Source organism: Falco peregrinus, chromosome 9 (assembly GCF_023634155.1).
Source record: "Falco peregrinus isolate bFalPer1 chromosome 9, bFalPer1.pri, whole genome shotgun sequence".
Taxonomy (NCBI): Eukaryota; Metazoa; Chordata; class Aves; order Falconiformes; family Falconidae; genus Falco; species Falco peregrinus.
The window spans coordinates 23,766,494-23,781,313 of NC_073729.1; the positions used below are offsets into that span (position 1 = coordinate 23,766,494).

At 53.4% G+C, this 14,820-nt stretch overlaps 2 protein-coding genes across 9 annotated transcripts in view; one reads left to right on the forward strand and one right to left on the reverse strand.

The window, feature by feature from the left end:
* Positions 1–6,294, forward strand: part of DNAJC5 (DnaJ heat shock protein family (Hsp40) member C5) — a 32,869-nt gene extending 26,575 nt beyond the window's left edge. For all 8 annotated transcript variants that reach the window (XM_055813968.1, XM_055813967.1, XM_055813966.1 and 5 more), the window contains 2 exons: positions 208–379; positions 1,018–6,294. In XM_055813968.1, coding sequence (XP_055669943.1) covers positions 208–379; positions 1,018–1,121 — 276 coding nt within the window. In that variant the 3' untranslated portion in view covers positions 1,122–6,294. The remainder of the gene's footprint in view (positions 1–207; positions 380–1,017) is intronic.
* Positions 6,295–11,815: 5,521 nt separating this feature from the next.
* On the reverse strand, positions 11,816–13,025 carry LOC129785174 (corticoliberin-like). The gene is made up of 2 exons (XM_055814356.1): positions 12,846–13,025; positions 11,816–12,431 (listed from the first exon to the last, which is right to left on the reverse strand). The coding sequence occupies exon 2, from the start codon at positions 12,405–12,407 to the stop codon at positions 12,015–12,017; it is 393 nt and encodes a 130-aa protein (XP_055670331.1). The 5' UTR covers positions 12,408–12,431; positions 12,846–13,025; the 3' UTR covers positions 11,816–12,014.
* Between the last annotated feature and the right edge of the window lie 1,795 nt (positions 13,026–14,820).

The following is a 14,820-nucleotide window of genomic DNA, read 5'->3' on the forward strand; positions in this document are numbered from 1 at the left end:
ATTAACCTCAGTGTAAAATGTAGCCAGTTTCACACATGGTTTTAAAAATATCTTGGTGAGGAACTATAAAACTGTAGCTCGGAAGTTGTGTCTCTGCATTGTTCCACATTTGGTCTCCAGTTTCCCTACCTGAGTGTCACAAACACCGTGGTCCCGCTGCGGTAGGCACAGGTTCTGAATATTTCTTCTGCCTTGTGTCCTCTGCAGGCCTTGTTCGTGTTCTGCGGGCTCATCACGGGCTGCTATTGCTGTTGCTGTCTGTGCTGCTGCTGTAATTGTTGCTGTGGGAAGTGTAAACCTAAACCTCCTGAAGGGGAAGAGCAGGAATACTACGTTTCTCCAGAGGACTTGGAGGCACAGTTGCAGTCAGATGAAAGGGGTAGGTAGAAACGCTGTGAGCTTTCTGGAATGACCGTCGGTCTCGGACTGGGCGCTTGGTTGGGAGCAGCTCTTGTGTAGAGATCAGCGCGGGGCTTGTAGGTGATGGTCAGGGAATAGCGGTGGGACAAGAGTTAGGGGGGTAACGCTGACACCAGGGGTAAGAGTTGCTGAAAACACCCAGAGGGTCTTCACTGAACTTGGTGTGACTAGCTTCGGAGTGGTTGGTGACCATCATCTGGCCTCCGTCCCGCAGTGCTGGGTAACGTGCCAGCCAGACCAGTGTGGCTGGGAAAGGGCTCTCACCCAAAGGGTAAGGCTGCTGCCCTGCCAGCTGTCTCTGATACTGGTCTGTTCTGATCTGATCCTCTGATGGATGAGGATGAGGGTACAACGCTGTTCTGATCATTTGACAAACTGGAGAGCCTTGTGGGTGTAAGTGCTGCATGTTCCACATGTAGAGTTGAGCCTAGTGGTACTGTGTGCAGACTGGAAACCAGTAAATTAACATCATACTCTTAGAGGAGCATAAAATTACATTATCAGAGTGTTGTAGGGAGATGTAACTTTCTGCTTACCAAAACATACGACCCTGTTTCTTTTCCTTGATGTGCTAAGACTTTTGTCTTCGCTTTCCAGAGGCCTCAGACGCACCTATTGTGATACAGCCAGCATCAGCCACAGAGACAACCCAGCTCACAGCTGACTCTCACCCCAGCTACCACACTGACGGATTTAATTAAGTTAAGGAAACACTGTAATTAGAATGGATAAAAAAAAATACATGGCCAACTCAACACTAGAATCATGAACATTAGACGTAGAGAATGGGGAGGGGGAATAATTCTGCCACAGTAAGAAGGCAGCTTTCCAACCTGCCGAAAATATTTTGTAATCCCTTCAGCCTTTTGTCACCTCTCAGTGTCGTATCTTGATGATACATGAAGTGCTGTAGCATGCAGTATTTAAAGCAGTTTAGCTACGGTCTTATTTGTTTCCTTTCTTTTTTTTCCCCCCCACCCCACCCCATCTCTTTTTTTTTTTTTTATAGCATGTATGGAGTTATGTTAACTGTCTGTGGTGTAATGTATTGAGTTGTCACAATATCAGTGTGATGGAGACATTCTGCATTTTAAGCAGTGGTACTGGCCTAAAAATGAGATTTAAAAGAAGCCACCGTTCTTCCGTACAGCTGAGCTGTCAAAGACCTTTAAAAGTTTGTGATTTTCACTTGAGTGCAACAAACCAATTCTTTTATTCTTCCTTCGATTCCTGATTGTTATCTAAGCAAGTTTACAAAGCCAAGAACCAAAAAAAATGCCAATCCTGCAGAGCTGGAGTTCTCTCTAATGCTGGTTTTCAGCTTAAATAAATCTACCTTGGAAAAAAAAAAAAGGGAGAGTTTCCGATCTTTGAACAGTAAATTGTTGAACAGCTCTTTGTGTGTAAGGTGATCTTCGGTGACAATGTAACCACAAACTGTAGTTTGCCACAAAAGCAACTGTGAATGGGCTTACTTGGTGGTGGCAGTGGGATTTTAACTTCAAGCACAATTCTGTTTTGGTTTAAGTTCAGTCGTTGTCCTGAAATGCTAAAGACCAAATAGTGCAGCTTTTTTTGAATGCCTGAGAATCTTAGAGTGAAACTGGTTAATTGGTTTTCATAAGCAAGTGGGTAAAATGCAGACAGTAGGCAACAGCATAAATGTTTAAAGAAAATAATTGGGTTTTAAAAACTTGTTCTAAAACCTTGAGGTTTTAATAGACAAATGGGATATTACATGTCTTTTTTTAAAGCTTTTGTAATACACTAGCCCTTTAATTTTCTCATGAAGATGCTTGCGGAGTGCTTAAATGGATTTTTTAAGAACAAAACACCTTTCTTTGTGTTTGCTTTGTAGAATTTGCATATTGTCTTGCATTTAGATTTGTTTACACCAGTGTTTTTCTTTTCCTCGGAACAACTGTGGGGAAACCATTGAAAGGTTTCCTGTACTATGTTGAAACCAAATCATATTTGAACACTGCTCTAGAAACTGGTTTATTTAAAAAGGCGTTTTAGGCAGCTGCTGAATTGCTGGTATATTTTGTTGTTAATAATCCTGCTTTAGACGATACAGAGTCAGGATCTAGAACAGCTACCAGAGGACCTACACTTGGCACTTTTAATGGTTATTTACAATTTCGTTTTGATCTTTATGGTTTTATATCACAATGCCTCTACTGTGCTTTGTATCCCCCGTCTCCCCTTTCTGTTTTTCACCTGTTTCTGTCGAGAGGCTGTTTACAGCCACTGTGCATTGCTCTCCTGTAAGACCCCGGTGTTACTTTTGAAGGGGTAAAGCCCGGTCGGTCCATAAGAGAACTACCAGAAAAGGAAGGGACTTTCCTGCCAGAGAATCGTTCTGATTATATTTTCACGCTATCTTTGCGTGATTTGAAATGATGGAGCACGTAAAATCTGCTGTGAAACCATGTTAAACGTTCTGGGTAGAACAAAATGTCCTCAGTATGGTCTCAATGTGAAGTGAGGGACATTTGCAAAATCAGGCTTTCCAGTAGCCGTTGGTACGAGCACATGATCGTTGCCTGCATGTGAGCTTGTTGCAAATAAGCTTGCTTTTGTTGCCACATCGGGTCCCGAAAATTCAGAAAGAAATGTTACTTTTAATTCACTGGCTGGATTTCAGCAGCACAGTTAAGTCATTTCTTCCTTGTCAGTCATTGTTTTAGACTTGAAACTTCGTGGTTTACTGGAAGATACTTTTAACTCTTTCGGTCTGGCAAACTCTCATGGGTGGTCTTGAGGACAGTCATGGATGATTTGGCTTGAGGTCCTTCTTCAATTAAAGTCTTTGTTTGACCCCTTGGAATGAAGAGCAATTTTTAGGCTTAAAAAATTAATGTCACATTGGGCGTCCTTGTAGATTTTGCCTGAAGCCTGTTCTTGATGCTGAATTGCATGCTGGAGTATCTGCAGGCTGTGTCCCCTAAAAACTCACTGGTTAAAATCGCCCTTATCTGTGCAAATTAGGTTCTTGGTAAAAATAAATAAAAAGAGTTAGGGATTTTTTGGCTTTGTAGATGAGCATAGTTGATCGGAGTGACTTGGTAGAATGAGGCGGCTGTTGCCCTGCATGCTGTAGTTAGTTACACCGTGTGGCCCCATGTTCGTTCAGATGGGTGGCACAAAGCCGGTTTCGGTGGTTGCTCCACTGCGGAGCAGCTGTGACCCCTGATGCTCTGGGCTGGTCGTCGGTGTTAATTTGGAATTATATTCTTATTTCATAACCCCTCTGGGCTACATCCACTGAACTAGGAAGGCTGGCGGGAGGTTGTGGCTCCGTGTAACACCCCTGGAGTCGCTCTGCAGTCTCCTGATGTTGGAACCGAATTGTGGGCAGCAAACGAGAGCCAGAGGCGGTACCGCTACCCGTGTTCCGTGCTGTTTGGGAAAAGGTGACATCCAGGATAAATCTGTTGGTTTAGTTCTTTGCTTGGCAAGGGATGAGTTTGAGAGACTGCTTTCCTTTCGGTTGTTCTGTGGGTGGGGTGTGACTAGGAAATTAGCCTGTGTGCTGTTACATGCCAGAACGACGTTAGATGCTCCAAGGGAAACTACTCTGAGATCCCCATTACAGGGAATGATGGGGAAACAACGTTTTTAGATGAATATTCATGGGTTTTGAAACTGCTTTAAGTTCACCCATGTTACTCTTTAATCTCTGTATGTAAGGTTATTGATTAATGCAGTTCTTGAGCTATATAAGAAAGCCATTCAAACGTTGCTGCTTTAAAACAAGAATTGTGTGATAAGTAGGTTAATGCCCTCTTCTTTTTCTGCTCTTGTCGGTAAGGTACAAGAGTATCCTGGGCTGTACCATGAGTTGCACTTCAAAATGGCCAAGTTGAATCCTAGTAAATGCAAAGTTGTATTGGAAATAGCGGTTAAAAGTCTGGTGCAGAAGATCACTCGGCAGTTCTGAGCTCGGGCGGACGGAGCTGCGCCGTCCTCACTGGAGCTGCAGCAGCGTGGCATTGCCGGCACCACAGCCCGTTACCTGGTTTACGTGCAGAATGTTTCCTTCTGAAATCAAACCTGAGCACTGTTGATCTCTGTTCAGCGTGTTGCCAGAATGAAAACTTGAGCTTTGATTTTGTTTGTTTGTTTGTTTGTTAAAAGTTGTATCATTTTTTACAAGTTGCCTGAGACCTCAGTTTCCGTAGTTTGGCCACTTCCATCTAGCTCATCGAACCTCTTCAGCACCGGTTCTCTTGGCGCTTGCGGCTCCTCCTGATGAGGAGGAGGATTGGGGTGAGTGATCTGAAGAGCTTCCTCTGGCTGGTGTTAGGGACCACTGACTTTATTCCTGAGCTGTGTTGCGTGGAGAGCTGTTGGTAGCTTCAGGTGAGGAGCTGCCACAGAGCTGCCGAGTGCGCTCGGGTACCATCCCTCCTGGCCGCGGCGGGGCTGCTGGAGGAGGAGGTGGTGCTGGACCCGGCGCCCATCCTTCCTTCCCGGGGATGGGGAGATCCCCAGCACACTGTAGTACAACAAATCATACGCTTCACTTGAAGTGAATGAAGGGGCATTGCACCCGTTAAATGCCAGTTTCATTTTGTTAGTGACGTTTGTAGGAAATTCTTAAAATATTTATCTGTATATAAATTTGTTTATGTAAACCTCAGTGGCGTCCGATAGGGTGTAGATTTCTGCTGGTCCCACGCAGTGATGTTTTAGAGCCATGTTACCTTTCAGACTTATTTTTAGATCTGTAATATTTTTAAACTGCTTTAGATATTAGTGCTCATAGTGTTCTTACAATGTGACGCTCTGTGAGGTTTGGGTGAGCACAGCCTGCAGTCTGACCAAGAAACACCGAGGAGGAAGGCTTGGGCGCACGATGCGGAGAAACACCGTGTCCCGCAGCAGCACCGCCATCGGGGGATACAGGTGTCTGACCCCTCCGTGTCAGCCTGTGGACACAGCGGGTGTAAGCAGGGCAGGAGCCTGACGGGGAGGATAGTCCTGTCCCATCCATAAAGCGGTTGTGTGGCGTTGCGTAGAGGGACGCCGGTGTGCTTGGGGGGGTTATATCAGAGCAGGTGTACCATGTGCACTCCTTGAGGGGGGTACCCGCTTGTCTCAGCTAGTCTGTGCCCTTGGTCTGCCCGGTGCCCTTCGGTGTTCTTGACATTTCCAGGTAATTTCGGAAATGTGTTTGTGCCGCAGGTTTTTTGTACCCGACGCAACTGGATATTGGCGTCCTGTTTAACAGACGACTCCTGCAGGGTGGCCAGGGAGGCTTTCACAGCCCCCACCTCATGTTAATAATTCTGGATGCTCTTTAAATACGTGTTAATCTTACAGCACTGAAACGTAACCCCCCCCAGTACAATTGTTCATAGCGTAAGGTCGGTATAAATTTAACAAGCTTAATCATTTGATGCCGCTTCTCTGTATTATAGTGGAAATCATCTAGTTTGTAGTGTATCATTACACCAACAACTGCTTAAAATATCTCGGAAGAAATGTAACCGATAGCGAACAAGGTGGCAGGAAAATTGTCAGTGTTCAAGTCCTGCAAGAACTGTGGTCCACTCCACGTGCTGCGTTGGGAGGCTTACATGCTGTCTGGGACTTGGCGAGACTGAAATTCCCGTTTCCTTCCAAGAAGACGCGTTCTTTACAAGAGGAAACTGCGCGAGGGAAGCTGCCTGTCTTTTGACGTTTGCACAAGCCAAATGCCATAAATCTGGAAGACAAACCTTCGTTTGAAAATCAAATGCCAATGTTTCATGCACAGTGAATTTTGTTGTTAAAAGGATAGACGCTGGGAATTTCTGGTGGTGATATATATATATATATGTATATGTATAGAGGAAGCTGTTATATAAAATGGCCATTCATTCTCAAGTGCTGTTGTCTCCTCTGCTCCCTTTCCCCCCCCAGCCAGCCGTGTGGGTGTACTCTTGCCATCTGTGAGCGGTTGCTTGTCATACTTTTCCAAAAATTTACCGATCTACTTGAATTCTGCGAGCTGCCCCTTGTCCCTGGCCCCTCCAGCCGGAGCCAGGCATTGCCTGCTCCAGCTTTCCTTCGGAGGAAGGAAGGGAAACCCAGCGGTAATGAGGGCAGGGGCCGTCTCTGGAATGACTCGGACTCGTGCAGGCTGCTCCGTGGGGTGTTTTAAATGTGGTCGATGTGCTCATCGCTAGAGGTGTGGGAGAACATGTTGATTTGGGGTTCTTTTTCCTTACGCTGCTTTTCATCATGTTGTACTCTCCGAAGTGGGACTCGCTGAGCTCACAGAGCAAGGTCCAAACCCACGCTGTAGGCTTTGGGTTGCAACATCATGTGTGTGTATGTATGTATATATGCACATATGTATATATTTATACAACAGGTGTGCACCTAGTATTTGCTGCTGTTTTTTCTTTGGTGGTAAAACCGTGGAATTTGGCTCAAAGTACTGCTGGGAGCTCTCAGCCAGGCAAGTGGAAGCGTGAGCTGCGTGTGTCCGGAGCTGTGCTTTTCCCTTTCGGCTGCAGGAAAAACCAAACACCACCTGTCAGGCAAAACGACCGGCGAAGGCATCGGTGGAAGGATCCTGTTGTATAAATACAGGGGTAGTACAGGGGGGAGAGCTGTGCTGTTTGAACAGGAGGAGCAACCTGCTGCCAGGGTCTTTCCCCCCGTGCAGCAGTGAGCTCGTGTGCACAGTGCGGCGCGCTTGCGGCGTCTATGTTGGTCGCTCGACTTACGGTGCTCGTGGGTGGGGCTCAGGCAGATTTGGCGTTATTGCAAGTCTTAAAAGATGGAGTTAGGTGGTGGTGTGTGTAAAGGCACGACTGGCCGGCGCCTGTGTGAGCACCAAACCCCTTCAGTGCGAGGGGGAAGAGCCACCGCCGGCCCTGCCCGGGCTGTCCTGCGGGGCTGCTCCCCGACACACAGAACGGGGGTTCTGCTTCAGGGCGCAAACAGGGCAGCGCTGCTCGCTTGAAGTTGTTGGTGTCCGTCAGGTGGATGAACTCTGAGGTTTGCATGTCCCAAACACCGGCTGTGTCCGAGCCCGCCGCCGTCATTCCTCCCTTCCGTGTGTCCCCACCTTCGCTCCCCCGCAGCTGGCTGGGGGCAGTTCAGTTTGTGTTACTGCCGCCATCTGAGGCGGTTTATGTTCATTTTGCATGTGAGCAAGGCCCTGAACTAAGTAATTCATCGTGGGGTTTGGCTGTGTTGGCCTTTTCACAAAGCTTGAGGGAGCTGAGGACGCCAGAAGAGAACGCGCTCTGTGTTTGCACTGCACTTCAACTCGGGGGGGGGGGGGGGGGGGGGAGCCCATCTTTAAAAAAGAAAAAAAAAATTGTAAAAAAACCAAAACCAAACCCCACCACAATCGAAGTATAAATGCATCTGAAAAACAATTATAATATAGACATATATATATTTTGTTATGTTACTAAAGGACCATACTTTGACTTGTATGTAAGTAGATGTGGCTGTCTGAACTCTGTGGATTGTAACACTCGATACTACTGAACTCCTGTACATACACGCAGTTACGGCAGAAGGAATTATTTTATGTTTTAGCATGGTAATTTGTGTATTGTATGTCTGAATATAAACTAAAATAAAGATTGCTAAGTTATCTGAAACCACTGTTGTAAAATAAATGTTTTCAATGCAGAAAAGTGCATCGGCTTCTTTCCTTGTTACTAGAGGAGGGACCTGCGTGACCGAGGGACGCGGGTAGGTGGGATGTGGGACAGGTCTTTCTCCTGCTGTCCCCGGACGGACACGTCATGGTGCGCGGTGGCTCCCCAGCCATGGATGGGTGCGGGGTCCCTGGGGCAGGGGCTGCACGGCTCCTGCTGCCCCCTCGCACCACCGCCGGCTCCCTGCTGTGTTTTGAATGTTAAAGGCCAAAGACCTTTATATGATGCCGGACCGTGGCAGGTATTTGGGGTGTAAGGACAAGTTCCGAGCTGCCAGGTGGCGCGAGGAACCATCCATCGCCCGGCCGCAGGGCAGGGGCTGGCCGCTTGGGCTGCCGTGGTTGCAGCAGGAATGGCCTTTCTTGCAGGTCGCGGTGTTGGGGATGGGGTGTTCTCCTGGTGTTGCTGGTGGGAGAGACAGAACAAAAGGAAAAGATGTGCGAAGGCTGCTACAAGACTCGTCCCCAAGCCCTGCTGGTCGTGGGTGGTGGCTGCCCTTCCTGCATGGTGGCACCAGCAGCTTCTGTCACCCACACTGGCTTCCCAGGGATCACGCATTCTGGGAAGGTAAATTCTGTGTTTGGTGGAAATCTGCCGGGAGGAGGGAAGGACAAACTCGGCGGTTCCAGCTTGGCCTCTGCTCCCTGGCGGGACTCGACGTGGGCACAGCTGTGGTTGTGCCCGGTCCCACTCCAGCCCTTGCCCAGCAGGACGGGATCCCGGGGGAGCTGCCTCCCACCTCCCGCCCCTCGCACCAAAGCTGGGCCACGTCCCGGAGCCACCACGACAGGGCACCTCGGTGACCCTGGGCAGCTGTGCTGACAGCCGAGGATGGGCCCCCATCGCACCGTGCCCTGCGGTGGGTCACCTGTGGCTGGGAACACCCGGCACGGCGTGGGCAGGGCACAGAGGGCACCGCTCCCGCTGGCAGCCTGAGGTTGGACACATCAGCAGAGACCATTCCGGCTGCCTTCTGGGAAAAGGTGTCCCGTCATCGGGCACCTCGTGGCTGCACTGCCCTCGGGGTGCTGGGGGAGCAAGCTGGGGGCTGGCTCTTTAGATAAAATGCCATTTTCTTCTGGTTATGTATTTATTTTATTTTATTTATATTGGGACTTTTGGTTACTTTTCATTGATTGTTTCCCCCTTGTAACAAATTAAACCCCTTTACCTGTCGCTTCGGGGTTTGCATCATGGGCCACTTCATCTTCACCCCAACTCAGGACAAGACCTGGTACCCGCCCGTGGCCCTTCGCTGTGGGCAGGCTCCTGGCTCTCACCCGCAGCGCAGCGGGGCTGTTTGCTCCCACCGCTGGGACTGCTGCGGCCTGCGAACCTTCGATTTCCCGTCACTTTGAAATGCTAAAGGCAAACGGCGGTCCCTGGGCTGGCGGCTGAAGGATGCTCTGCCCGTGTGCCAGCAGCTGAGTGATGTCCTGCCTCTGCCTGCCTGCCAGCAGCGTGTCCTCGGCTCATCCCGTCCGGCACAACTTGGGAATCACACTCTTAGGGACTGTGGCAGTGAAGTTCGGCACCACATAGGCCAGCCGGAGAGGCCAGGGAAGCACAGGGTCACCAGGGAGGGTGGCTGGGCAGGGGCGAGGACGCCACGATGTGGAGCCAGGGCTGCAGCAGTCTCTCACTGAAAGCCGGTGTTTGGCTCATGGACTGCCAGCTGCTGTGGCCTCACCTGGAAAAGGCACTGCCGGGCAAAGGAAAATTGCTGCTGGGGCAGAAAATCCCTGGGGAAAGCCAGGCCCGGGTGCAGGGCCTGGGCTGGGCTCACAAAGCCAAGGCAAAGCTGTTCCGTCTGGGGACGTGGCCCTCGCCGGCGTCACTCTGCCGTGGCACCTCTCCCCTGCGCCCATCTTGGCATGGTCCGATCTTTTGATTTCTGTCCTAACCAGTCACCAATCCCTTACTGTCCCCTCCCTCATGTCCCTGGGGTGCCAGAGGTCTTCTCTGTCTGTCCCCAACCCAGTCAGTCACCCAGGGATAGGCTGGCCGTGGGGAGGGGACACCGAGGACCCACAGTTTGCAGTGGGCTCTGTGCACCATCCCAGGACACTTTTCACCCTTCTCTCAGGGGATGTGGCAGAGCAAACACCCCACCACCATGGGCCATGCCCAGGAGCCTTCCCCAAGCCCAGCTCAGCTCCGTCTTGCCCCAGTGCTGCAGCACAGCCCACACCGGCAGCACGGGCACAGCCTGCCGTGGGAACGGCCGCTCTGGGCACGGGGCTGTGTTTGGGGAGGGGGACTGAGGTGCTGGGGGGGTCTGTGCCCCAGTGCACACAGTGTGAGGAGGGAGGGGGCCAGGACCCCTTGGTGGGGGCTGTGATGCTCTTGCTGCTTGATGCAGTCAGGAAATCTCTTAGACGGATGCTCATCTTCCTCCAGGAGCCACAGGCTCAGGCTTCTGTAAACCTTGTCCTGAGCCACCAGCTGTGGCTCTGAAAGGCGCAGATGTGCTGCGAGGCCAGGACGCGGCGGTTTTTGGAGCCATTCGCGGCAGAGCTGGAGGAGGAAAAGCCCTGGGAGGGCTCTGCGGCTGCAGGACATGTGGCTGCTCTGGCCCCAGCTGGCCGGCACCCAGGGATGGGGCAGCCAGCACCCTGCAAGCAGCAGAAATCCTCCTCCTCATCTTCCTCCTGCCAGGTCAGGAGCCTCAGCTGACCCCCATCCTGCTCAGCGAGGTCCCAGCTTTCTGGAGAGGGTTAAAGGTGCTCCTGAGCCGCTCTGGCTGTCCCAGGCTGTGTGTGGTTGCCTCTGGTCTCCGTTACCTTTTTTTCATAATGAGAGAAAATGCACCTTGACAGAAACACCCACCAGCCCAGCCCAGCCCAAAATGCCACTGCAGTGCATCAGCAGTGTGAGGAGAAGCTCCATCCCATGTAACCACCAGCTTCAGGGAAGATTGAACCTGCTTTGAGACCCAAGGCTGCTCTCCAGGATACTTTGGTTGTCGGCATCAGAGCTGGTGCTAGCACAGCCCTGGGAGGAGGATGAGGGACCTTCAGGTCCCTGGGGGATGCTGGTGCCTGGCTACATGGGTGATGGCAATGGGCTTGTAGACGATGGCGATGGGCTCACAGGTGATGCCAATCACTCACGGGTGATGCCAACGGGCTGTGGTGGGACACAGTCACCAATGCCACAGCCCAACCAACTCGAGACCCTCCTGCAGCAATGACCACAAGCCCCTCCGCAGCACGCATGGCCCTGTCCTGGTGCAGAGAGCTGTTTGTGCAACCGCACTTCTTATTGTGCAGCTGATGGTGGGTTTTCACATGTTTTCATGTGAAATGCGTGTGTTTTCACATGCATGCATGTGCACACGTGTTCATCCTGTGCTCCCATGGCTGCCGAATGGCGCAGCTTCTGCTTCTCCCACCTGAGAGGCACAAGCTGCACACTCAGAGCACTTTGTGCTTGCACCTTTCATGTAGGGATGCATCTGGGATTGCTCCGGTGGTTTTGGGGAGACCTGGTTTGGGTCCAAGGGTGGTGCTAGGGACTGAGCAGCTCTGGGAGGGGAAGGGGTGCTCGCTACCTGTGACTGCTGCAACTGATATGTCAAAGCATTCCCAAACCCTGTGTCTGCAAAGGGGACAGATCCAGAGGGCTCAAAATCAAGGATACCCCCCGCCCCCACCCCCACCCCAAAAGGGAGCAGAGGAAAGGGTCACCTTTACCAGCCCCACGTAGGATGCAAGAGCACGGCAGGTGCGAGGGCGACTTTAATGACAACAGCAAGAGCAACACGCAGGACGCAGCAATTGGAACCCCGCTGGGCAATGGGGGGCTCCCTGGGCACAGCTCCAGCCCCTGGTTGGGCAGCAGCATCCCCCCCTCTTCTCTGCTCTGCCATGGCTGCTCACTATGGGGTCGGTCTCCTTCATTCCCCCCCACGACCCTCCCTCATTTTCCTATACTCTGCAGCAAGAGCTTATTGCTGAGCGCCTTCTGGGCCAGTCTCTCCTCCCGGGACATCTCCAGGAACTCGCGCAGGAGGTGGAAGGTAAGATCCAGCGAGTTGGGTTTGCCATCTCGCCTCTTGCCGGTTTGCAGCCCCCGTGCGCTGCGGGGGGCCGGGGTGGGCTCTGCCCCACGGGGCTGGCACAGTCTTTGGGGCAGGGGGCCGGCAGCAGGGACCGGGGATGGTGGGGTTCCCGGCCAGGGCTCCCAGATGGGCTGGGGGACCAGGGTCAGCCTGCGGGACGGGCCGCGGGGCCACTGCAGGGGCGAGCAGGTCTCCGAGGGCAGGAAGAGCAGGACGAGGACGGAGGCAGCCGAAATCATCCTGATCCGCATCGCAGCCGCTCCGGGGCCAGATGCCTGCAAGAGCCCCCCCACCCCAGCCCCCCGCACCCCTCCGCTGCAGTCAGGGGGCACCCGGCAGGCTTCACACCATGGGAGTCCCCCGCCCCAAGGGTAAGACCCCTGGGGATAGAACCTCCCCGGGACGGGACCCCTACCCCCCACAGATGGAGACCCCTCCCTCCCTCAAGTCCCTGGAACAGGACACCCGGGCGCTGGAACCCCCCCCACCCAGGTATGGGACACCCCTGCTCCCGAGTGGGACAGCCCCCCCACCTTGGACCGGGTCTTCCCCCGAGCATGCGACACCCACAGAAGCTGGGACGGGACCCCCGGGACCTGGGACCCTCCAACCCCGTCATGAGACCCTCATACCCCCAGGACCGGACACCTCCCGGGGGTTCCCTGTCCTGGGTCCCCGGCCGCGCTCACCGCTCGCCGCCGCTCCGCCCGGCAAGACGCACCGCACCGCGCCGCCCGCCCGCCACCGCGCTATATAGGGGCGGCGGCGGGACTCACGTGACCGCGCTATACCGGGCGGCGCGGGGCCCCGTGACGCGGCGCGGGGTGGCGGGAGCTGTCCGCGGTGCTGAACGGCCGCGGGGGTGGGGGGAGCCCGGCGGACACCGGGACCGTGGGGGGAGGGTCTGGGGGACGGGGGGGATCAGGGGGAGTGTCTGGGGGACACGGGGGACCTGGGGGGAGGGTCTGGGGGGACACGGGGGATCAGGGGGAGAGTCTGGGGTGGGACACGGGGATCGTGGGAAGGGTCTGGGGGACACAGGGGATGCTGGGGGGAGGGTCTGGGGGACACGGGGGATCGGGGGAGGGTCTGAGGGACACGGGGGACCTGGGGGGAGAGTCTGGGATGACATGGAGGATCAGGGGGAGAGTCTGGGGTGGGACACGGGGACTGTGGGGAGGGTCTGGGGGACACCGGGGGTCGTGAGGGGTGAGTCTGGGGGACACAGGGGATTGGGGGGGGAGTTTAGGGTGACATGGAGTACCAGGGGAGAGTCTAAGGGGAACATGGGGGATCGTGGGGCGTGGGTGTCTGGGGGGACATGGGGATCACAGGAGGAGAGTCTGGGGTGACACAGGGATCCGGGGGGTGCAAGGGTAGGAGTCTGGTGGGGGATGCGGGGTTCATGGGCATGTGGAGAGAATCTGGGGGTACACAGGGTATGGTGGGGTGAGGGAGGTGTTTTGGAGCTATCGGGGGGGACATGGGGGGTGGGAGGTGTGCAGGGTGTGTAAGCAAGTGGGCACAGATGGTTCAAGGGGGTTTCTCTGTGTGTCAGAGGGGTGGGGGTGTTCAGGAGATAAGGGGGTTCCAGGAGGGGTCAGAGGGGGTGTGTGGGTGTGTGTGTGTGGGTGTGTGTGTGTGCATAACAGACCCACCGTGTACAACGATGGTGCAACAGGACCAAACCCTCATTCCCGCATCCCACTGGGACGTGTTTCCAAGCACTCTGCCACAAATTCACACTCAGTCCCCTGGAAACCCCCACGGAGCCCCCCACCCCCCGCAGGGCCATGCATGCCGTGTGGGGTACACGCATGGGATCAGCCCGGAGCTCTGCACCACTTTGTTTCACAGGGAAGGTTTTCCCCACTGGTGACCGCAGCTCCTTTGGAAGTTGCCCAGCAAAGGCAGCCCCGACACCTTCCCCAGCTCCTCCGAGTGATTCATCTAGTGTTGTGCAGATGAAAACTTCACTTCAGAAGCGTAAATGTGTTTCTGGAGCACCTTTGGTGAAGCAAAAAAGGCATGCTCCTTCCCTGGCCTGATCGCCCAGCAGACGCACACCTCTGGGTGCAAATCGGGGTCCAAGGGATTCATGCATGTGATTCATTTGCCTTTTCCTCCCTCCCTGCTGGAGCTTTCATTATTCGGCACTTGGAGCTCAGCAATCACTTCATCTTGCAAAAGTGCTGCTGTCTCTAAAACTAAAATTCTCTCATGAGAAATAAACATTTCAAGAGAAGGGGAAAAAAACAAAGCAACCCACATTAAATAGAACTTGAATGAATAGCAAGAACCCCACGTCCTCCCGCAGGTCAAGAGCCACCCAAAAAACATAGGCTTTGCTGCTTTCTGGAGGGTCACTGGAAAGGGTGAAGGGGATTTGGGGGGGAGGTGAGCTGGGGGTCCCCCCACACCCTCTCAACTCCTAGCAGAAGCAAAGTGGCCTTCGGGCAGGCAGGAGCGGGTAGCATCTGCCTCCCACTTGCTTTGTGCGTGGTGTATTTTGTAAGTCCTTTTCTTTACTGAATCATCGAGAACAGCTGTAATTTCCAGCGCTCCACCTGAGCCTGCTTTTCCCTCTGTGCCCCAAAGCCTGACCCCGTGCCGCAGCTGTGCCAGGCACTGAGCCGGTCCCCACCGCGCTGCAGGAGCCCTTGG